This window comes from Anas acuta, chromosome 2 (assembly GCF_963932015.1).
Source record: "Anas acuta chromosome 2, bAnaAcu1.1, whole genome shotgun sequence".
Lineage (NCBI taxonomy): Eukaryota > Metazoa > Chordata > Aves > Anseriformes > Anatidae > Anas > Anas acuta.
This window is the reverse complement of record NC_088980.1, coordinates 69,217,776-69,241,869: the sequence shown is the minus strand read 5'-3', so window position 1 is coordinate 69,241,869 and position 24,094 is coordinate 69,217,776. Positions and strand designations below refer to the sequence as shown.

The 24,094-nt window shown below is 46.0% G+C and overlaps 1 protein-coding gene across 6 annotated transcripts in view; it reads left to right on the top strand.

The window, feature by feature from the left end:
• Window positions 1–24,094, top strand: part of RREB1 (ras responsive element binding protein 1) — a 123,654-nt gene that overhangs the window by 78,161 nt on the left and 21,399 nt on the right. For all 6 annotated transcript variants that reach the window (XM_068670785.1, XM_068670788.1, XM_068670789.1 and 3 more), the window contains 4 exons: window positions 3,689–3,833; window positions 4,995–5,131; window positions 18,455–18,644; window positions 20,609–23,348. In XM_068670785.1, coding sequence (XP_068526886.1) covers window positions 3,689–3,833; window positions 4,995–5,131; window positions 18,455–18,644; window positions 20,609–23,348 — 3,212 coding nt within the window. The remainder of the gene's footprint in view (window positions 1–3,688; window positions 3,834–4,994; window positions 5,132–18,454; window positions 18,645–20,608; window positions 23,349–24,094) is intronic.

Below are 24,094 nucleotides of genomic sequence, written 5' to 3'. Positions count from 1 at the left end.
GCTGGTTCTGTGGCTGAACATGAGCATTTCCATGCATGTCCTTATTTTGCCCTTCTTTTTTTTTTCCTCACTTAAAGTGTTGAGTGTTTATCTTTATTTTTTAGAATTTATGAATGTCATATCATTTTCCTTTGTCACTGTAGATTCTGAAAGCCAGGCTGACTTATGAGCCGGACTTTCGCATTCAAAGTATGCCAGTGTTGTCAGGCCAAAATATGTTGTTATAGTCACAATGGGAAAATAACTTCTAAGCACAGCTTTGTTCCTGTTCTCCTGGTGTCTTGGCAGGCTAAACAGTGAGGTCGAGCATTTTCAGTGTTACATGTAAGATCTAATCAAGGCAAACTCCTCTAAAGGAGAATAAGGCAACACTTCCCCCTCTCCCCCCCTCCCCCCCCCCCCTTAGTTAGGAAACTTTTAAAGTAAAAGGAGCCTTGGTGAAGGGAACATTTAACTTTAAAAGAAAGTCTGTGGATGTGACTTGGCATCTTCTGCAGTTCAACCTAAGTTGGGTGATAAATGTTTTCTTGAGGCAGAATGACATCCATGTTGCAAGGTAAAAGAGAGAGATGAAGATTGTGTCTATCCTTTGTACTGCTCAGCTTTATCTTCACGCTTATCTTGGGTTGTAGCTCTAGTAATCTTTTTCCTCTCCACCCTTGACTCGATGTAGTGAAACTTGCTTAACCTGTCAAAGGAATAAACCTGCTTGCTGTAATGAAGAGGACAGGTTGCAACTCTCCTTGAGAACTCTGGAACCTGCTGCTTTGGTTTCAGATTTTTCTTTTTCCTTAATGATTGGATGCAGGGAGCTATCACAGTGTCTGTGATATTTGACCTACACAGTAAAAGTCAAAGGTGCAGTCAGGGTGTCTTCCTGTTTATAGCTCAATAGCTCAGGCTGCTTCCTTTCAAATATGCAAAGCTGAAACATGAAGGGATTACCATATTCCCTGCTGGGGGTATGGATTCTGCTCATGCTTTTCGGGCATGGCAAAAGCGTGCATGGGAATGCAGGCAGGAGAACTGCAGGCTGGGGACAGCTGATGACTTCAGCGCCAGGTGTAGTAGCAAAGCCCTGTCACTGCGGTGCTGCACCCACATTAACAAGCCCTGCCTTATTAGCATGCATTATATTGCAAACACAGGTGGACTGCTTTGGGGACTTGCAGGAGCCGGTGTATTAGCATGGGTTGTGTCAAGCCAGCCGGAGGTGCCAGGCTGGACTGGCACTCACCTGGAGGTCTCCACAGTTTCTCCTGTTGGTACACCCTGGATGTGCCATTGCACCCCTCTCACGTAGGAGCAGCTCTGTTGAAACAGGCAGAGTTAAGCAGATGGATGAACAGCAGGGAAAATAGCTCAGCCCTGAGGAAGCTGTTTTGCATGGGTAGCTACTAAACAGAAGTTCTGTATACTTGATACCAACAGAAAGAGACTTGGAAAGAAAATAGAAACAAAAAGTCCCACGCTTTAGGTATAGCAGTTTGTTGTTGTTGTTTGTTTTCTAAGTGAATGTGATTTAGCTCGACTGCTTTCACTCTCTACCTCTCTGAAAAGTTACTGGCCAAGTAATACTAGCTAGGTGTCAGCCAGGCTGCCAGAAGGGTGAGCGTGCAGGCTGTGTGTCTGTTTGGCTGGCTGGCTCTGTCCGGGGGGACAGGCACATGCAAAAGGGAGATCTCATCAAAACTAGAAAGCACTCTTTACCAAAAAAAAATAAAAAAAAAAAAAAAAGGGCCAACAGACCACCTTCTGCATTTTGCTGTGCCTCTGGAATTGGATCCTTTGTTTTTGGCTGGTCGTTCCCAGTTTCTTTCCAGGTTTATCTGTAACCACCCTGGGCAGCTCTTGCTACCCAGCCGGCTAGACACACCTGCACACAGATGCTCTCTTCTTCTGGAGCCTCCCACAGTGTGACCAACACATGTCACCAGCATCCATCCCCTGGTTATGTGACTGGTGAGGGTTACCAGGGGGCTCAGTCTGGTCCACCAAAAGGCTGGGAGCGGAAAGCTGGCAGCATCTGACCAGCCATGTTAATCTTGCAGTGGTTCTGATACATCCGGGGCTTTTGAATGCCGGCTGTTCCTACATAACACCCTCAGAAGCCCGGGTGGAGTTTGAGACAGTAATTTAGTTGGCTTTATCTAAACGTTCACAGATTGTGAAAGGAAACAAATAAAAAGCATTGTGCTGGGAGACAGTCATCCCAGCAGCTTCTGCCCGTGGGTCAGTTTGGTCCAGTGTGTTATCTTGCAGCATCATGCCCTTGGCATTCAAAACTAAAATTGATTTTATGTCATAACACCCAAGCAGTTATGAGGACATATGAGACTCGTTTAGATTACAACATTCTCTCATGTTTGAACATGATAGCGTGCAGTCAAGTGAAATGGCACCATCCTGAGCTGAGTTGGTGGTGTGACTTCTGAAGGAGCGTGCCCAAATGCCATTAACATTGTCTCCCTTGTGCTGCTTTGAAGTCAGTCACACAGACAAAGGACACCTCTCTCCTACACTCCTATTTCTAACTATTAGAAGTGAGAATTTCCATTGCATATAGGAAGGTAGGAGCCTCAGTTAGATTATTTTTGAAAGCACTTGAGTACAGAAAATTTAAGGTTCAAGGCCCTACATCTGTTTTTTAAAAAAGCACTAGTTAAGCTTTGAGTACTCCGAAGAAGAAATGCAGGAGTAATACCTGTCATCTAACCGGGCGAGAGTACCTTCCTTGGGCCGCAAACACAGCAGACTGTGGGGCAGGTGGGGCAGGTGTGCAGATATTCGTGAGATTCCTTCCTGAGCCACTTCCTCCCTCGGGTTTATACACAGCATCAGAGAACCAAAGAGATGCACTAGATGTCTCTCGGTCAGTCTGCTGGGGTTTAGAGACCCATCCTGCAATGACGGTACTTGTAACCTGGGGGAAGGATGGGTGGGCTCTGTGGAATCTTTTTTCCCTTTTTCAGTGCCTCTGTGACAAGAAATAGGCATGGTCCTGGGGACAGGGGCTTGTGAACACGTTTTGGCAATATTGAATTTCTCAAGCCATACCTGCTGTGGCTAAACAGTGTTAGCAGATACATCCTGACTTCACATTTGCAGCTGAAATCTGATTTTGGGGTGCGCCAGTACTCTGTGTTAAGGCTGAGAAGGAAATAGGAGTGCATTTAAGTGTCGTTCTGACACTGAGGCATACCGATGCAGTTTGGGGTATGGTCTGAAGCAGCAAAAAGGAGAGCCAGCTGAAGACAGGGCATTTCTTTTGCGTTGGGAAAAGTGGGTGCTGATCTGCAGGCTTTTACTTGCTTGACCACCACCAGACTGCGGCCAGGTGTGTGGATCACCGCGTGGCTTTTGGCAGATGCAGGGCCTCACTGGTGATGGGGGATAGATGCGGTGCTCCTGGGGCCGGGCAGTATTGGGGTGAGAGCCGTCCTGTGGGCTGGGGCACGGGGACAGATGCTGGGCTCTATGCCCACCACCCTGCACGCTCAGGGGCACAGTAAAGAGCCCATGCTGGATCGTGCCCCAGCTGCCTTTCAGAAGCACGATGCAGTTTGTGGGATCTCTGCTGCGATCCTTTAAAGGCAAACCTTGGAGGAGTGTTGGCACTAAAATTTACGCGGACTTCCCGTCCCAATTATTTGCCCGCTGACGGTGTCGTCTTCCCCCTCCTGCTCAGGCACATGAAGATTCATGAGAAGGATCCAAACAGCACAGCGAGCACAACTCCCCCGTCTCCGCTGAAGCGCAGGCGATTGTCTTCGAAACGGAAACTTAGTCAAGATGCTGAGATGGACAGAGAGGAGAGGACGCCTGCAAAAAAGGTTCTTTACCAGGCATGCAGCGAAAGGCTTTCCTGGCTGCCTCCTAAACTTCCAGCTGCTGTGTTCATGCAGTCGGCATGGGAATAGTTAAATTTGGTCTTTGTTACAGCCCTGTACATTTTAAGATACCATGTTTTTCCTTTGTCGTCAGCACTGTTGTCTGAAATCAACAATGAATTTCTAATTTCAGAGACTGAAATAATTCCTTTTTTTTTTTTTCTATGATGTTTATAAATTTCTGGTTTGCTTATGATTTGTATTAGCTGAGAAGAGGATGAGAAGAGGATGAACTATTCTTCTGCTACCATAGATTTTTCCCTATTTTTTCCCTTGTTTAATTATTAGTATTCTTGCAGGATAGTGATTGGAACTTTAAAAAAGAAACAATGTTTACTTCAAAAGCTGAAAAAACTTAAGTGCATTTGTGTTTTGGTCTGGAGAAAAAAAATGTATAGCATGTTTCCCTTTTGCAGTAGCATAATCCTGCATTATTTGAGCTGCAAGAGCAACCAGAAAATATTTATTTGAAGGCTAGACATTTCCATTAGAGTTTTGTTTATGAAATATTTTATTGCATTTCAGTCATTTATACAAAATGTATGGTGACTGCCAAACTTAACTCAACCCTTTCCACTTACAATCTCTAAATGGCGAACTAGTAGCAGCTCCATTTAGCTCAGTATCCCCTTGTTCCTGTGCAAGCTTTCTCCCTGTAATCAGAAGAGGGCTATAGAAAACATGCAGAAGTTCATTGCTTTTCCATGGACCACTTGAGTTAGCAGTTGGCAGTATTTCAGTGGCATAAATAATTTAGTCTGACAGCTCGCCTGGCTTTCTGAAGGGGGAGGAATGCTAGTTCAGTGGTATATAAACATAGGGGTTTATAAGTTGTTCCCATCACAGTTTCTCATTAGAACTGATATATCCGTGACTTAGCTGCACGCTTCATCTCTTGCTGAGCCTCCTTTTCTGTTGCGCGTATTCTCACATGTGCCTCTCACCCTCTTGCTGCTCCTGAAATGAGCCATTTCTGGTCACCTGCAGCAGAGTTGCAGGTGAAGCCCACTGCATGTTTTTGAGAGGAGGACTTTGAATTGACTGCATATTGGGTTTGTTGCTTAAAATTCAGTCTAGTGAGTTTTTTTTTTCCTGTCTCTGAAGGTCGTCGAGGATGGTCAGTCGGGTGAAGGGGATAAGAAGGAGGACGACGTTTATCACTGTCCAGTGTGTTTCAAAGATTTTTTTTGCAAGTATGCGCTAGAGTCCCACATGGAGACACATCCAGATAACTCGCTGAGGTAAGAAATGGGCCTGAGAGCATTTCTGGTCACCAGATGGTCTGAGAGAGCTTGCTGGGAGGGGGAGAGACCCAGACGTCATTCAGACCTCTGCACTGTTAACTGTCCCCTGTTGTGATTTTGAACTGTTTTTTAAACCGTTCTGCCTCATCTTATGTCACAAGGGTGATGGAAGGCTTAATTTTTTGGGGGTAAGTTTTTTTTTTTTAAATACAGAAAATCTGCCAGTTAATAGCTGGGAATGTTTTTAGAGGAAATTAAAGCACCCTTCCTCCCCTCCAAACTCATCACAGTTGTTATGTGAAACTGTAAAATGCCAACATCGCAAAATTTTAACAAGTTAAACTAAAAATGCTTAAAATAAAAGTGTTCAGGTAACAAACCTATGACATTTTTCTTCTTGAGGAAAAGAAGAAGACTGGATATAAAAGTTTTGTTGTTTGTCATGGGAGTGAGTGAAGATAGCTGAGTTTCTGGTTCCAAACTTTTTGTAAAATGTATCATGCTTTTCTGCCTGTTGAGGTTAGGGAATGTTTTGGATTTTGGCTTAAATCAGCATCTCTTAACAAGGAAAAATTAGTTATTAATTGTGTTTCAGTTTAGTGTTTTCGTTCAAGTAATTGCTCCTGGGACTTCTGATACTTTTTTATTTCCTGTTTTTTACCATAGAAAAAAAGTAGAGCCAGATACATGAAGATATAAAAGAGGTATTCCAAATCTAGTTTAAACACGTAGAAAAGCTGCTATTTTATGAAACCAGATTATCCATTTGCAGAAGCTTATCAGTGTTTTGGGCGTATTTTAGGACACTGGACTCTCCAGTGATCTTCCCAGAAGGTTGTAGAATTCAACATCTTGAAGTGTCAACATTCTTTCCTGAACACTTTGCCTTAGTACAACGGGATGGAGCAGACTTGAGGTTAACTTTTTTTTTTTTTTTTTAAATCAGAAAGCCTTGGTAAATAAGTGCAAACCCAGTTTTTAAACAGGCATTGTAGGTATTGTAATTAACAGGGAAGGGATTTTAAAAGCTGTTTCTTAAACTTAGTCCAGCAAATAGTAGATATTTAAATGAAGTTCACTGTTTCTGAAGTAGATCAAGTAAATTTTCATTGCAGGGCAAAACTAAAACAGTTGTTATTTAACCCCCACTGAAGAGTCAAGTGTATGGCAAAATTATCTCAGAGACATTTTAGAGAAAATGGCTGTATTATTAGGCTTAACGTGATGTTAGCCTCACTTTAAAGCTTCCATGAAGATACAACCTCGTTGCTAGGCCATATGCCATGAAGCTGAGTGGAGAGGTGGGTTCTGGCTTTGGGTGTTGGATGAAAGATAACAGAAGAGATGCCCTTCTAGCCTGGCAGCTTTACGGTCTGCTGCTGCAAGGCAGAAAGACACCAGCTGTGCAAACATGCTGTTCGTCTTCATGCAACTCTTCTGCAGGGACTGGGAGACTTGCTTTTGGGGAACTTTCTCCTGACACGGATTTTGTTACCCCTAGCTGTGTTGAGCAACAAAGGCTAGAATGTGTCCCTAAATCAAAGCCACGACTGTTGGTATTGATTGTTGGGCTCTGTGGTCATGAGTTAAGGGTGGTGCTGGGATGCTGATATTTATGGGCTTGTCTAGATGCTGGTAATGTTTTTTTTGTCAAATGTTTGGTTTATCAATTTAAGACATTTCAGTGGAGATAGGACAAGACAAGGAAGCCAGGATTTCCCCTGATCAGCTAACGTACTCAGATGCAGCTTGCCCTGTCTATCTGGCTTAAAACACACCTTTTGTCCTAGTCTAGACAAGTCAAATGACACTGTCTGCTTGGCCCAACCTAGCAGAAAATCCTCTGGTAAGCAGTCAGGGCTGCTGTTAAGGTGACTCTTTCATCCCACAGAAGATGGGTTAAATCCTAGGCAGGCATGGGCTGCAATTCCCTGGTTCTGAGCTCTGCAAGACTGTAGGATTCAACAAAATATGCCAAATGTGGTGTGCCATTCTCAGCCCTGAGTTAGTGTGACTGAAGTGATTCCTCTTGTGAGGCTTAGGGTTGTTTTCTTGAGTGAAAGAGATGAAGAAAACAAAAAACATGTTGCTAGAATAACAGAGCAGGAGGCATGTGTGTATGGGTGTGTTTGTGGCAGGGGAGCAAACTGCAAAGTGTTAGAAGGCATCAAATCCTGGTGCTTCCTTATTGTAGAAGACAAGGAGGAAGAACTCTGCTTAAACAAAGTTCAAACAAACAAAAAAGCATACCGCCTGTGTTATGAGCAAAGGGCAGAGAGCAGAACATGCCCCGGTCTCCTTTTATTGCCAGTATTGTAAAATTAGAGTCACTTGATCAGGACTTGTGCGAGGCGGGTATCAGATGTGCATCCCAGAGCCAGATGCTCTGGGTCTGGCAGCTGGTTTGCGGCTACGGCCGTAGGTAGCCCAGCACAAACTGTTGTGTCACGGCCAAAAAATAAGCCGTGCTCTGTCAGCCTAGCCGTGCCTTTCCTGCTTGGACCACAGGGCAAACATCCTCTCTCCCGGAGCGGGGCATCCGTCTGTCCCTGTGGAGAAGCAGGAAAGGTGAGGCTGTCTGGCAGCCCCTGGGTGGGTGTGTGAGCAGCTAATTCACGGGGTGGGCCCGTACCCTTCCAGAGACCGTCAAATGAACAACTGGGAATCGCAGGGTTAGCTGTTCAAAGGCGGATGAAAAGACATCCCGCATTGTCCTCCCGAGGAGGGCTTTTTCATGTAAAGCCCCGAGCTGGGAGCACCTCATTGTTTACTCGCAGCAGAATAAACAATGCTTAATCCATCGATTGTGTGAGAGAGGCTCCCGCTTGGGAGAGTCTCTCTCGATTATGTAAAATCCCAAATCGGGCATCTTTGTCTCCTAATTACGGTAAGAAGTGCCCTGCTCCAGGGAGCGAGAATAGGGCCCTTTGTCCCACAGACAGCGGGCTGCGGCACTGCATATCCTGCGCGCATTACCCCCCGGCCTGCCTCTGTCCCTTTGAAGCCCTGGGACCCGCACCCCAATTAGTGACACCAACTGGTCCCAGCGAGGCTGCCTGCATCCCTGTTAGCCAGGGGGAGCCGCACAGCGGTGCTTTCTGAGCCTCCCTACCTGGATTATGTAAAGCCGACAGCCATTTCCCTGCAGCCGGGGCCTCAGGACACCGTCTATTTTGGTGAGTTTGTATCTGAGCGTCGATATAATTAGCAGGGCGCTGAAACGCCGGGCAGCCAGTAGGGAAAATGAGAAACCTTGCGGAGCGGGGTAACTTCTCTGGAAACTTTTGTGGCTGAGGGTTGCTGTCAAACATGGTAATGTGCTTGTAAAGGTCGCCTGACAGGCAGCGCTGAGCACCATCAGCAGCCCGAGCGAAGGAGACGTGAGGATTTCCTGGGGAGAAGCCTCTCGAGGCGCTATGTGAGGTTTCTCTTCTTTCCCTTGGCAAGTACAATGGAACAGGCTTAAAGTAAAACGTGTGGCTTTTAAAAAAGTACATACACTGTAAAATTCCTCCGTTGGGTTTCTCTGTAACCAGAGCATACCCTTTTCATTTCCTCTCTCTCTCCTCCAGGAGGCTTCTTACAGTACTCTCTGTACCAGCAGCTGAGGTTTTTTTAATTTTCCTTCCTCAGCAGCAAGGAGGCATTTACGCAGCTCCTTGTGGCCGTACATCTTTCCGCGGAGAGGAGGAGGGAGGTGGTGATAACATGGCAGTTCCCACCTTTCACAGAGGCATGTTTCAACATTAGCTCTCAGCAAGGACAGATTGTACAGTTTGAAATGTGGTAAAAGCCTGTGTCTTAATGAGCGCTAGGTGGACTTTTTGATCACACTCCGTTAAGTGTGGTGTTGCTTACAATAACAGGATTTGTTTCTGCTGACTTTTTTTATAGGAACCAAGCAGACAGGAAAAGAAAAAAAAAGACATTGCAGGGTGTGAAAGACACTGCCTGCCTCAGTCACTGAGCTGACCTAGAGACCAGTACCAGTAGATGCCTGTTGCCATGAATGGATTCAGGGTAGATGAAGCTTTCTGACCTTTTACAGAGCATGTCCAAACAGTGATATGATCTATTAAGCTCTGTAACTTGCCAAATCCCAGGCATATTTTCACAAGAACAGCAAAAGCAGTTCTCTTGCTCCAGGGTAATGTACTTCTGTAAAACTTCCAAAGAACCAACAGCCATTCACGGTCTACCTTGTTCTTCAAACTAGCCTACCCAAGTTTTGCTGAAACTTGTAAAGTCAGATTGGCTGGAGGTGAACACCCCCATAGAAAGCTGTTGTTTTGAACAGTTAGATCAGTAAAAGATACAGCAACAGAGCAGCTCAGGACCTGGAATGAAAAGTGTCAGGACACCCTGACCATTGGAGTTTGTTGTCATCTGCCTGCAGTTTTGCCAGGGTAACCGCTGTGAGCTCAAGTTTCTGAAAACACTCCCAGGTAGGAAGTACTGCTGTGGTGGCCTGGTGTAACATGGCTTCGCTCAGAAGGAAGGTGTATAACTTCAGTGCTCTGAGAATGGTCTCCTTGACTCTGTGGGTAAATTGTTTCATGAGATGTTGCATGGAGCTTGTGATTCAGTCAGTCTTGTCACCAGGCTCCCCGCTTTGCCAGCACACCGCTGTTCTTCAGTGCATTATGTCAGGTGGTCGGATGGTACTTGGACCTAGACCCCAATACTAGCCATTTTAGCTAATGCATGTGAGCAGCCTATTTTAAGTAAAGTCAAAACCAAGTGGATTTTGCGTCAAAATTATTCCAGATACTTAGAATGTTGCATGTTCATTGCCCAGTTACCATTATTCACAGTGGTTCTCTACTTTGGTTTTGGGGAGATAAAATACCCAGGAAAATAAAATACTTATTTTAAAGTGTACTGAAATTATTATTTCATTCTTTGCCAGCAGTAGAAAAGACTACTACAAGACTGAGTTGTGTACAGAGCAGCAATGTGACTGAGTAAAAGTACATTGTACAGGATGTAAAAACAAACAAACAAAAAAACACCCCCCCAAAAAACACCAGAAAAAGCCCCTTAAGTTTCATTCCTGTTTTTGCCAATGCCTACTTAAGCAACTTTAGGAATTCACTTTCTCTCCTTATGTAGTACAGAATAATCCTGCTGACTTCAATTTTGTGAAACACATTGCTTTCTACACACAGTCATCATTTTGTAGGAAGAGGGTGTTAGTGACACTGAAAAATTAAGAGCGAATGTGTTTGAAAACCAAATGTTGTATGCAATTTTTATTATTTGTGAGCCAAAACTACAGGTTTGTGGTGAGAAGAGAATTTTCTTCCTAGTAGTTGACATCACTGTTACTGGAAGCAACTTTGAGCATGAATGACAAGTAGTCTTCATGTGGCATTGTAAAATACCATACTTCTCCATCTTGATCACAAGCATTGGTGTGTGCATAGATAAGTCTCATTTGTTGTTTGCACTTCAAAATATGAAACTTGAGCTCTTACTATGCAGCTGGATAATTCTGAGGTTGTTGTAACCTGCACAGCTGTTGAATACAGAGAAAGAGAGAGAGAGGGGATGCTCTAGCACAGACGTGTCATGGAGTCCTTGACCTTTGGTTTTGGCACTCTGTAGCCCTGATGCTTCCCTTCTTAGTCATTGCTTTAGGTTCTACCAGCAAGGATAATTTATGTAGGAACGTTTGCTAGAGTTACCAAGTGCTAACTGCTCCAAGACTTCTTATAACCAAGGACGGAGACACAAGGGTCAGTTGTGTGGCATTGCCAGCTGGGCCAACTCTCCTGTTCTGCTGTGCTCAGAAAGCTGCTTGCTTGCTTGGTACCTGGCCGAGAAAAACTAGGAACTGAATCCTGATCTCTGTTCGAAGCATATTCAGTGCAGGAGCAACTCCATGAGCCAGCTGTTGGCAATAAAATCCAGCTCTGGTAAATAGTGGGATCAAAATTATGGCATGGTACAATGCAACTCTTAATGCCCATTAGGCAAAGGAGGGGGTGTGCAGGAAAGCTGGTGAGTGCATCCTTTTACTGAGCAAATAAAAAGGGGAAGTAAAATCTGTGGGTTGAGCATCTGTCTGTATGCTGTCTTGCAAAAGCAGACCAGAATTGCATTTTAAGTACTTTCTGAAGTTTCTGCTCAGAAAAGAGAGATGGGAACCATCTGAAGAGCTGCGCAAGTCCGGCTCCATCCCAGCAGTGGTCAGCTCACACCAGGGAGCTCATTGTGCCACAGGACTGGGAGTCCAGAGCAGCCGGGTAAAAATACCAGATAGTGAATGGACACAGGGAGTGACGCTCTCATGTGAAGCTGTGTGGTGTGTCACATGGTGGTGAATATCTTAGCTCGGTTACCAGAATAGAAAGTGGGTAAAATGCAAAGCTGACTGCAGAGGAAAGCTTCTCGTAAAAGGGAATACAGGAGGGAAAGAGGGCTGAGCCAAAGTGGGTTATTAGCATGCCTGTCTGGTCCCGATGAGCAGGGTTTGTTTATACGCACACTCTCTCCAAGTACTGGCTGCTGCTTATTGTGTTAGCAGTCACGTCTGCGTGCTGAGCATAGCTTACCTGTGAACGTAGATAAGGGCAAATGTGTGCAGTCCAGATTCGGCTGCACCCATCTGTGAGCCCTGTTGTCACCAGTCGATGGTTGTAGGATAGCCAAGTGCCTGTAGATGTGTTTCTTCTTAAGTGACTTGGTGAGAAGCGTTATATTTTTTTAAAAGCCTGTTGGACATACACAGACAGTTCATTACAGCGTTAGGGAAAAGTGAGATCTTTTTTTCTGATTCGTCTTTGCTCACACACAAAGGAAGTCGAAAGATGTCGCAGATGGATGTTTGTGCCAAAAAAGCCTTCTTTCTAAACCATCTGGTGGCCGACCCCACTTGAGGTGCTCTGGCAGTGGGAGTCACACCACCCCAGGACTGGTGCTGGGACTGGTGCTGACTGGTGCTGCGGCATGCTGACAGGTCTCTGAAGCACGGCAGCACCCCGCTTCATACCGCACCCACATCAGCTCCTGTGCGATACTTTTCTCGCCTGGACCAAAGCGCGGCTGCAGGAATGCGCACAGCGTTGGGCATCCCCCTATAAATAGAAGGCCTGACAGGGTGGTTTCAGCTTTTGCTACAGCCAGGCATGGCTTCTCTGGGGGAGAGGATGAAAGGGAGATACGGGATATGCTGGGAGCAAAGTCAGGCGCCCAGTGGGGAGGCAGGAGATAGGACAAGTTAAAATAAGTCCCTCCTTCGTGGGAGGCAGCAAGCCTCAGTTGTGGTCCCCTGTGCACCTCTCGGGAGCTGGCTCCCTGTGCTGTTGTGCAAACCCCATAGCACAGACCTGCAGCAGGGTTCCAGCGGGGTTTGACCCTGTTCTGTGCTGGCGGGAGGGGGGAAGAGTTGTGGGGTGAGGAGGAGGCGGGAGAGCAGCAAATCCCTCGGGGCTCGACACGCTGTGATGCTGGGGGGGACCTGCAGGGATCCCTGGGAGGGAGGCAGGAGCAGCGTTCACAGCGCTGCTGCTTTTCCATCACTCATCTGCAGCAAGTGGGGGAGATTAGTGCAGCTGCTGGATGTTGTTTCCCAGGGCCCTGGGTGTGGAGGCCAGGAAGGGTTTTTCATCCAAAAAGAGATGAGTATCTGGACCTGGGTGGGGTTGCACAGGAGCAGAAACCAATTTGCTCTCTCTCATCTCCCTCCCCTTGCCTTGCCCCAAAAGAAGTGAGAGAGAAGTAAAGAAACCTTTCTCCTGAAGGGGAATACATCTGTAACCTGACATTTGAAAGCCCTTATGTGTTTAAAACCATCCCTTCTCCACCCCCCTGCTCCTCATCAGTCTCCTCTGCAGCGCTTGGCTGGTGGTGGCGAGGCTGGGAGGCTGCTCCCATCCGTGGGGCAGGCAGCAGGCAGCTGGAGGCAGTTGCCTATCCTTCTCTCATGCCTACTTGTAGGCACATCCCTCCATGGATGGGAGCCTAGCTGTGTTCATTTTCGGTCAGGGTAGAGTTTCCTTTGCTCATAAGGAGAGCTGTGCTAATGTGAGGCAGAAAGGAGAATAATATACAACGAGGGTGGAAATTGATTTAAGGTGCCTATTAGAGATTTAAGAGGGAGGAGTTAGGTGATTTAATAACCTAACTGTGTATTAATGACTTCTGTCTCAGGATATGTTTCATCCTTGCTTTGTTTTCCTTGCTTCTGTTTGTGGCAGTTGCTAAAGAGCAGAGTCAGGAAAGGAAAAAGAGGTAACAAGCTTTTTATTTTAGATAAGGCCTAGAAGTTTATTTGGTTTTACTTGTTAATGCCCACAAAGTGTGCAACACAGTGTTCGTGAGCTATATGGGTGAAGACTACAGGTTCTGGTCTACTCGTGAATGTTTTCAGATACCTAAGTACAAGAACACTACAGAGCACTTTTCCCACAAGTCTCAGATGAAGCTGAGTGTGCTACGTGTTTAATACCTTGGTGAGAATGATGGACATAACTATTTGGCATTTGAATCTTGACTACTGAAATGCAAAATCTGTAAGGATCAAATTAAAAGCCTTTGCTATTTGACTGCATCACCCGTGATAAAAACCAGGGCTGATGAATTTTGCTTAAAATTTGTCTCTGCATTTCCTTTCTAAAATGTCTAAATGTCTTTCCTTTCCCCCCCCCCCCCAAAAAAAAAAAAAAAAAAAAAGCTACTATTTTCATTGCTGGCAAATTGGAATTGGCCGAGAGGGGAGTGTAATGCAAGGCAACAGGCATTACTTATGTAAACTTTTCTTGCATAGGTGCCGCTTGTCCTAAGTGTAGCAAATCCTGGCTTGCCTCTTGAACAAGCTGCACAAAGGATTGACTATTTCTTAAAGCATGTTAAAATGCTTTTATATCCTAATTAGCATTACAGATTTCAAGAATATTAATTTATTTTAATGGAAGGCTTTTTAATGGTGTGTTTTTACATAGAAGCTTTGTCTGCATTTTCAAAAAAAAAAAAAAAGTGCAACAGTGTAGTAATAATTAAACAGACTCGCCTGGTGTGATACGTGGACTGAGCACCAAGGTCAGTCTGGTCATTGCACTGTCATTGCAGTTGCCTTAGGCTTCTGCTTTTGTGTTTCAGCAGTTCTCTTTTTCTCAGCCACTTGGTTTGTGCACCTCTGTCAGCAAGCCGGAGTCCTAGCGTTGCACTCGCTTCATACAGGTATGAATGACTGTAACGTAAAGGCTACTGAGAGTGGAGCTCACTGTAAAGCAGTCTGAGCTGCTAACAGCAGGTTTTGCTTATAATTGAATCTCTGTTTGGAACCGAACGGCTTTCCTCTCTGTTCTGTAATCATATTTATAGAAGAATGGAAAATGGTGGCCAATGCCAGCAATCACATGATAACACGACAGCTCTTACTTGGTACATCTGGAAACTTACCTTGCAAGTACGGTGCTTTTATCTCCACTCAGGTGTTGAGCCATTGCTCTGCCTGTTCTGCTAACACCCTCAGAACCTGTTCCCATCTCTGTTCTTTGCAGTCATACCATCCCTGTTTGACTTGGCACTACACGTGGGCAGACTTGTGAAACTGTAAGGAGAGGGGTTTTGTTTTGTTTAAGTTCATCATGAGCAAAGTATTACCATATGTTTCAGATGCTTTATTTGATATGCTGGACTTTTCAGACTTTCCACATTAATTCTACATTTTTTAAAAAGCAGTTTAAGCAAGATGAAGAAAAATGTCCGTATCACCTAGGATTCCTTTCTCCTTTGCTTCTTAAACTGTGTGTCTGGATTTAAAAATATTGTAGGTATTGATATTACTTAAAGAAGGAAAATAGTACTGATGTCAAAACAGGCAAATTAATGGCTAGGCTTCCTTAAAAAAAAATGAAAGCTGCCAGTCAATGCATTGTTAGGCATGGCAGCCTTCTCCAATTTAAATTAACACATGAGTTAGTCAATACAGCACAATGCTTGCCTTAACTAGTTCAGTTTTGAAGCTCCATACCTGTAAGTTTTCCTTGGAGGTGGTACACGTCCTTATCTACATCTGCAGTGCTAATTGTATTCAAAGCTTATTTAATGTCACTGGGCAGAAACTCAGATTCCCGTAGTCCCTGAGGTGCGGCAGGGGGAACTCAACAAAAAGGCACGAGAAAAGAAAGTTAGTGCATGCGGCTGGGCGACTGGGCGCTGCGTCGGAATTAGCCAGCACCCATACTGGAATGACGAGCCCAAGTGAGGTCTGCAGGGCCTGAGGGACCTCCTGGGGCCAGCAGCTTGGTGGCACCCCATAGCATCAGGGGCAGCTTCTCAGTGATGTCCTTTGTCCTCGGTGGGTGGCTGGGGCGCAAGGTGCCAGCCAGGGCACTGGAGCTCACCTGCGGTGCCTGTCCCAGAGGAGCTGCCCCAAATGTTCCCCCGAGGGCTTTCTCAGGCAGATTTTACTCCCATCTCTCTGAACTCCTCACCAACAGGTGTTACTGGGGTTGGTGCTGGCATCTGGGAGGTGTTAGTGCCAGGACCATGGAGGAAGGGGCACGCTTTCCCCCTGGGGTACGAGGATAGCAGGGGGTGTCCATGGCTCCAGTGTGGTTCCCTAAGCTGCAGCACCAGCCGAGCTGAGATGGGCAGCACTGATGCTCCCTGCAGTGCCTGCATCTTGAGATGACAGGCATGATTTATCTGCTTGTTTCTTTATTTTTTAGCCAGGATCTTGGTTTTGGCCAAATGGAAAAAAAAAAAGAAAAAAAAAGAGTTCAATCTTTTTTCCTGACTTTTTGCTTGATCCCAACAAGAAAGAAAAAAAAGAAGACTAAGGAGGAAAGAGAAAAACCCAGAGGAGTATTTAATTGTATGCTTTATGAAAGAGAGAAAAGCACATATGCCTTTTTCAGAAATAAGGATTTTGTTTGGGGGAGGGAGGGAGGTTCTTTTTGCATGAAAACACCATTTTTAAATTGCAGATTTTTACTCTCCTGAGGCGTAATAGTTGATACAGGTGTACTGCGAAGGCCTTTCACACGCTCTGAAAAGATCTGGTCTTGGGTGCAGCTTTTGATGGGAGCCCTAGGTAAAGCAATGCTGATAATCAGCCTGCCACGGCCAGTGCAGGGAGCGCGGTATGGACGAGGTGCCTGGGGGGGCTGGCAGCTCGCCCAGGAGCTTTGGCTTCTGCTCAACCCAGCCCTTGGGGGCACTGCGGTGGGTGCTGGCTCTCCAGGAAGGGAGCTCTGCAGTCCCCTCCGCTGTAGCTGTGCCTGCCCCGTCACACGCAAGGGGACATGGCCAGCACAACGGGTCACCGGCCCAGGGGAGGCCGGGCACATCAGGGACCCCTGGAGCTGCCTCGAGGCTCCCAAGGAGAGGGCGAGGGTCTGTGTCCCTCCGTGGAGCAGCTGGGCTTGCTCATGGTCCACGTGCTGAGGTACCAGGAGGAGCGTGCCAGAAGCGCTGCTTGCTTTCGCAGCGGGCTTTTTCGCCACCTCTAAAACAGGGTTTGTTCCGGCAGCATGCGAGTTCTTGAGGTGGCTGCCCTAACCCTGTGGTGCCCTCCTTCCCCCAGTGGTTTTGGTGGTTGTGTGTTATTGTTTTCCCCGAAGATGAAAGCTTTGCATCACGGAATAGGTACTGCCTGTTCGTGGTACTGCCAGGCGAGCTGTCCCGGTGCTCGAGCAGCGCTGCACATCGGCATTGCCCCCACACCACCAGAGACAGCTGTCACATTTAGCAGGTCTCTTTAAGGGAACACTTGCCTTGTAAACAGCAGTGGCTCTGTATTTAAAGGAATGCCAGCACTATGCTGGCAATGATTATAAAAAGGTAGGATGCGAGTGAATTGACAGGGGAGATAAAACAGATTAAACCTGCAGTGCATAATATTTATGTCCCAGCCTTCTGGGTACCGTGATAACAAAAGCAGTGGTACATATACTTCACACTTGCCTCTTTCACCACTCAGAGACAGAGTCCAATTGCTTTGTGAGTGACTCGGTTATCTCTTCATTTTCAGGGAATAAAAGAGGTCTGTGGAAGTTTATGTAGTGATAAAAAGAACAACAATGGGAGTTTGTTAGGGACAGGACAGGGAGGGGGTTGTTTCAGGATTTTGTCAGAACTCATTTCTAATTGCAGGATGTTTTCTTAATGAGTAGGCACATGTCCTTTTCCTTGATGTGGAAGGCAAAGACGGTATGGGGAGAACTAAAGAGGGGAGAGACGTGAAAGACTCCTAGTGCAAATAATATTCTCAGCGACAAAATCTGTCTGCTTCACATTCACTGGTACTCTCTTCTGTGAAACTCAAGCGTTGGTCGCAAGCTGGAGGTGTAACCACGAGGAGCCGTGTTGAGTGAAGCTGTGTGTCACTTGTTGGGTTCAGAGTGGACGTGCTCTGTCGTGCTGCAGGGCTCAAGCACCCGGTGTTTAAAAGTGCTTGTTTGCTGGCACGTTGGCCAAATGTCGCTGCGTAGTCCTTGCTGCCTCGAGCATAGCTGCGTTTCCAGTACCTTTTATTGTTTCATGCAAGTCTACTGTGTGCAGGAAACTTTTGTTTGGATGAATGTGTGAAGAGAATTGAAGAAAAATCCTGTGTGGACAGGAGAAGATGTTTGTTCTGCATTTTGGGGGGCTCACACTGTCTGCGATGGACATAGATGAGTGTCAGAAGTCTTGAACGTGTTTCAGGTCTTCCTCCTGGCCCTCCTCCCCTTCAAGAAGCATGCATTTTTCTTTTATAGAAAGTATATTTCTCGTAAAAGCTTTGAGAAGAATCAGTGGAAGTTTATGGAAAGGCAGTGCATTCGGGGAAAATTCACATGCAGGAATTTGAGTGGTATGCAGTAGCATGTTTTAAGTAGTAGTTAAAAAGGTGCTACCTAGAAGTTTGCAGCTGTGTGCTGTCTAGGTCTGTTATAGCCTTTCCTTGTCACTAATGTTCTTTGTTGTTATTGTTTTTTATCTTAACAATACTTTTAAGTAAAAACTTGGGGAAATGAAATGTATAAAGCCATTGAAATATTTTATGTTGGATAATGAGGAAAGTTGTCAGAAGGTTGTAATCTTAGCTGCCACTTCACTGTCTGCCCACGTGTGATGTTCAGTTCTCATTTGCTCTATTCTTTGAACTTCCAGTGAACTTAATAGCCAGAAGCTGGTAGAAAGTGACTGTGATTGAAATGGTCTTTCTGTGGCAATAGTTTTCTGACGTGCTGTGGCCTTGTTCTCCATTCAGCAGGTTCTTAGTATCATGGGGAAAGCGGAAGGAGGCCAGCCTAATGTGAGACGAATGTTAGTCCTTATGCTTGCAGCATTCCCTAAGTCATTTTTATTTATTCCTTTCCTTTCCAGGTGTGACATCTGTTGCATTACCTTTCGTACTCATCGGGGCTTGCTGCGCCATAATGCAGTTATCCACAAGCAGCTTCCCAGAGATCCCACCGGAAAGCCTTTTATTCAGAACAACCCTTCAATTCCAGCAGGCTTCCATGACTTGGGATTCACGGACTTCTCCTGTAGGAAGTTCCCCCGCATTTCTCAGGTACACTCTGTTCTTAGTAGCTTAAGGTACCAGCTGATACTGTGCCTGTTTTCTGAATTCATTGAAAGACTTGACCTTGATCAACCAGAGGCTGGATATACCATACTCTGTGGAACCCACATTACTGCTGTCTGCCTAGGCTTCAGACACTTCCTTTCCTTTTTCATCTAAAGAATATTTACCCTTTCCTTCCTTCCTTCCTTCCTTCCTTCCTTCCTTCCTTCCTTCCTTCCTTCCTTCCTTCCTTCCTTCCTTCCTTCCTTCCTTCCTTCCTTCCTTCCTTCCTTCCTTCCTTCCTTCCTTCCTTCCTTCCTTCCTTCCTTCCTTCCTTCCTTCCTTTTCTTCCTTTTCTTCCTTTCTTTCAGTATTCCAGTGGGTAACTATTGGTATGAAGATCTATACATGTATTTTAAAGGAAAATGGTGGTGGTGGTAGATCCTTGCCCTTCCCATCCTGCCTATTAGTTCTCTCCTTCCTCAAACCATTCCACGTCTAAAATCAATAGGGAGGAGACATGGAAGGGAAGGCATTATTTATTTTAATTTAAAGTAGCAAGGATGTAGTTGTGGTGTGAAATATTTTTATCATGAAAAACTTTGGGAAATCATCTTACTTACAAAAGGGTGACCTCTTCAGTGACTTCTTCATGAAACATCCCCAAAGACATTGCTACACATTTGTGCTACATTCCTTATATGAGGTTTGAACGTTTTGCAACTTTGAGGGGAAGAGACTAGGAAAAGGCATGGGGTAGCCTGTAAACATTTTTTCTGAGATCTTTAAAGCTTTCTATTAGATTATATTATTCCTCCTTCTTTCAAACCTTGCCTGTCTTAGTTATTGTGGGTCTAGATAAAGTTGCTTAACTACTTAAAAAAAACAAAAATAGAAATCAACAGCACAATCCAGCAGGATCGTGCTTATTCACAATCTGTACTTTTCTTACTCTCCTTGGATTAAAACATTGATTTCCAGCTCTCCTGGCTGCAAGGTGCTAGACCTGAAATTTGTCACCAGTCCAGGAGAACATGTACGTCATTCTGTAACTCTAGTAGAATTTTGATGTAAAAGTTACATATTGAGGAGGAGAGAGGACTTTGTAAGCAAATTGGTTTTATTTTATTTGTGGCAGTCATTTGAAGTTACTAATGGATTTGAATGTTGGGACTGCCGTTTTGTAATAATTCTGCTTGCGCTGACAGGCATGACCTACAAGTTACCAGAACAAAGCATGTACAGTGTATACAAAGATCCTACCAGCCCTATACTTAAATTATCACTTGTGCTCTCCTTTGGCGTGGAGAGCCATCATATTTGCCACATATGAGCCATCTGGGTAGCATTCAAATATAACATTTACATTTATGATCATTTTCAAGGACAGGCATAAAAGCTATTTGTGAGTTTAGTATTTTTCGTGGGAGAATTAATGTAATCAGACTTGACTAACCAAAAGCCTGTTTGTTTTGGTTTTGTGTTTCATTGATGGGCTTTGAGGGATGTTATTTTATTTTTATATTTTTTCTGTTTTCCCTTCTTGGATGCTTTTTTTTTTTCCCTTCCAGTGTCTTTGTAGTAACAAAGCTAATGGAGGTGATTTTACTTCTCAACTTAGAGATGTTAACTGGATAGTCCCCTGAAGCTACCGTCCTGTCAATGAAGAGAGGAGATTTCTAGAAGGGCAGTTCAGGGTAGAAAGGTATTTGAGAGCCTCAGTAGCTCTCTGAAGGAGTTTGCCTCTATAGAAGGGAAATTTTGGAGAATCAGCCCTTAATGTAGATACATCACTTAGGTGTCTGAAGGCCGTGGAGTAGTAATGTTTCCATGCTAGCGAGGTGGTGGCTGCTCTAAACTCCTTAACTTGGACACTAGAAGAGAGTGTGAGCTGGTGTAGTTTTGCAGTAGCTTGTGGTGCCTTTGCCAGATGGAGGTGTCTACTCTAAATATTTCTGCGTGTCTTGCAGGTGTGGTGTGAAACGAATTTGCGAAGGTGCATCAGCGAATTCCATCGGTTTATTTGTGAGACGTGTAACAAGGCATTCCCCATGCTTTCGGCACTCAAACTGCACACAGAAACTCACGTGATGGATCAGGGAAGAGACAAGCACAAGCCACAGTCCGCGACCCCACCTGGCGAGAACCCAGACCAGAAAGCCTTCATGGCATCCTTGGGCCTACAGTACACCAAAGACATCAAGCCTGTCAAGCAGGAGGACGATACACAAGACGAGGTCCAAGAAATGCGGCTCAGAGCACTGAAGAGTAACCTACCTCAGGAACCCGGCAGCACCAGCCTGCTCAGCCTCTCTCCCCTGGAAGCTGCCTCTATGGGAGGGTCATTTTCAGTCCTCCCCCCTACAAAAGAGAACATAAAGCTTCTCTCACTGCAGCCTTTCCAGAAGGGTTTTATCATCCAGCCTGACAGCAGTATTGTGGTAAAACCCATCTCCAACGAGTCTGCCATTGAACTGGCAGACATTCAGCAGATCTTGAAGATGGCTTCTTCCGCTCCTCCTCAGATCAGTCTTCCTCCACTTTCTAAGGCACCTTCTGTCCCCGTGCAGTCCATTTTCAAGCATATGCCGCCACTGAAGCCAAAGCCTTTGGTAACGCCCCGAACAGTTGTCGCAACTTCTACACCTCCTCCTCTCATCAGTGCCCAGCAAGCCTCCCCTGGCTGCATCAGCCCAAGCCTCCCACCGCCTCCTCTGAGGCTGATCAAGAACTCGGTGGAGTCCTCCTCCAACTCTCACCTCCCCCAGCCAGGAGCCAAATCAAGTCCTTCCTCGCAGTTGCTCCTCCAACCCAAAGTAGAGCCTTTAACTCAGCATGAGATGAAGACACAGCTGGAGCAGGACAGCATCATTGAAGCTCTCCTGCCCCTGAGCATGGAAGCCAAGATCAAGCAAGAGGTGACGGAAGGGGACCTCAAAGCCATCATCGCAGGGGCAGCAAACAAGAAAGCCCCAACGATGAGGAAAGTCTTGTACCCGTGCCGTTTCTGTGACCAGGTGTTTGCCTTCTCTGGTGTCCTGAGAGCTCATATCCGTTCTCACCTGGGTATTTCCCCATACCAGTGCAACATCTGTGACTACATTGCAGCTGACAAGGCAGCGCTGATCCGGCACCTGCGGACACACAGTGGGGAGAGGCCTTACATTTGCAAAATCTGCCACTACCCATTCACAGTTAAAGCCAATTGTGAGAGACACCTGCGAAAGAAGCACCTCAAAGTGACCAGGAAGGATATAGAGAAGAACATTGAGTATGTCACCAGCAACGCCGCAGAGATGGTGGATGCCTTCTGCTCCCCGGACACGGTGTGCAAGCTGTGTGGCGAGGACCTGAAGCATTACCGGGCCCTCCGCATCCACATGAGGACGCACAGCGGCTGCCAGAAGAAGAAGCCGTTTGAGTGCAAGGAGTGTGGCACAGCCTTTTCAGCCAAGAGGAACTGCATTCACCATATCCTCAAGCAGCACTTGCACGTGCAGGAAAGGGAGATTGAGAATTACATCCTGGCGGTGGACTGCAGTGCCCAGGAGGGCCACGCAGATGCTCCTTTATTGGAGGACAGCACTTACATGGACCGCAAGCCCATCACGCCTTTCCTGGAGCCACAGAACGGCTTCTTGCTTGGGACATCATCTCACGTTCCCATCAAACTTGAACCTGCGGGCAACTTCCCGATGGATTTTGATGAGCCGCTGGATTTCTCTCAGAAGAACAAAAGCCTGAGTGCTGTGCAAGTGAAACAGGAGAACCTCTTTGGCTCTTCTCCCCTGTCCCTCTATGATTGTTCCATGGAGCCCATTGACCTGTCCATCCCCAAAGCCCTGAAGAAGGATAGCGATGTCCCAGGTGAAGCCAGGAATCAAGAGCTGTCTTCTTCTGGGAACAGTGACGCAGCCTATAACTGTCAGCAGTGTCCTCTGGCCTTCGGCACCAATGGGAACTCAGAGAAAAACAGGGCTGCCAGACATCCCCAGCCACTGAAAGGTTCATTGCATTTGACTGTCCCGATCATTTCCCCAGCTCTCCTTGGCGGTTCTGCCGTGCTGAGACCCTTGAGGCCTAAACCACCACCACAACCTCTCTTGCCAAAGCCTCCAGTAACTAAAGAGCTGCCACCGCTGGCTTCCATCGCACAGATCATTTCGTCTGTGTCTTCTGCTCCTGCTCTGCTGAAAACCGAGGCTGCGGATGCCAGTCCCAAGGCAGTGAGCAGCTCCACTGGGTGTGACAAATCAGGGAACGCCAAAGCAAAAGTGACAATCGTGACCGCCGTTCAGAGAGACTCCAGCCTTCCCAGTGACCTGACTCAGGTGTGTGACTCAGAGCAGTCTCCCATCGCCGACACTGGGCTGGCTAAGAAAAGAGGTAGAAAGAAAGGAACGAAAAATAAGCCTAAATTGGGCAGTGGTGTGGATCTGGAGTCAAGTGGGGAGTTTGCCAGCATAGAGAAGATGCTGGCTACCACAGACACTAATAAATTTAGCCCATTTCTGCAGTCCACTGACAATTTCAAGGAAGAAAGCGGCAGAAATGGAACAAGTGAGGATGAAAAGGAAACTGCCGAAGATAAGCTGCTGAGAGGGAAGAGGAACGCTTACTCAGACTGCCTTCAAAAAATCCCCTGTCCTTCCTGTCCTCGAGTCTTTTCATGGCCAAGTTCCCTGCAGCGGCACATGCTCACTCATACAGGTAAGAGTGCCTTATCCTGGAGGGGGCCTGTAGCCTGAGAATTTTCCTCATTAAAGGGTCTCCCCATGGAGGAATCCTCCTTTCTTGTCCTCTCTCTGATGTCTGAATCATGTTCTTCGTTATTCTGCAAAGCCTCAGCTGTTGCAGTTGCATTGTGGTGGTGTTAAATTTTTTAGTAATGGAATAATCTCTGTGGCTTTGAGTATCAAGGGGGCAAATTAAACTGCTAAACCCAGTTGACTTCAGCAGCGTAACTTAGCGTACATGGAAGAAGAATTTGGTTTCAGGTTTTCTATTATTACTGTCTCATCTTGACCGTGAACATGTGTGCTGAATATTTTATTGTGCCTTGCGTGGTTTGTTTGGCCGCATCCAGTGGCTGTTTGTCTACTTCAGTAACGATAAAAACATCCCATCAAAACGAGAGCAAATAAATGCAGAATTGTGGCAGGAAAGGAAAATAACTTAGCGTTTAGCTTTTTTTTTTCTTGCGGTGGCTTTTATTTGACAGATCAAAGGAAGTGAATGCAAGAAATATCATCCCAAACATTATGCAGCAGCTTGCCTCTAGGAGATGTTTCTTCTTAGTGTTGATACAAGTAAAAGTGGGCTTACGCCCTGGGGCATGGAGGTGTGTGTGGAATCCGTAGTATTGTGCTGGTGAGTAAGTAACCTCAAACCGAGGGGTAAACAAAAGGAGGACCTGGGGAGGAAGATTTGCTCTAGGTTTGGGGTTCTTCTTCATT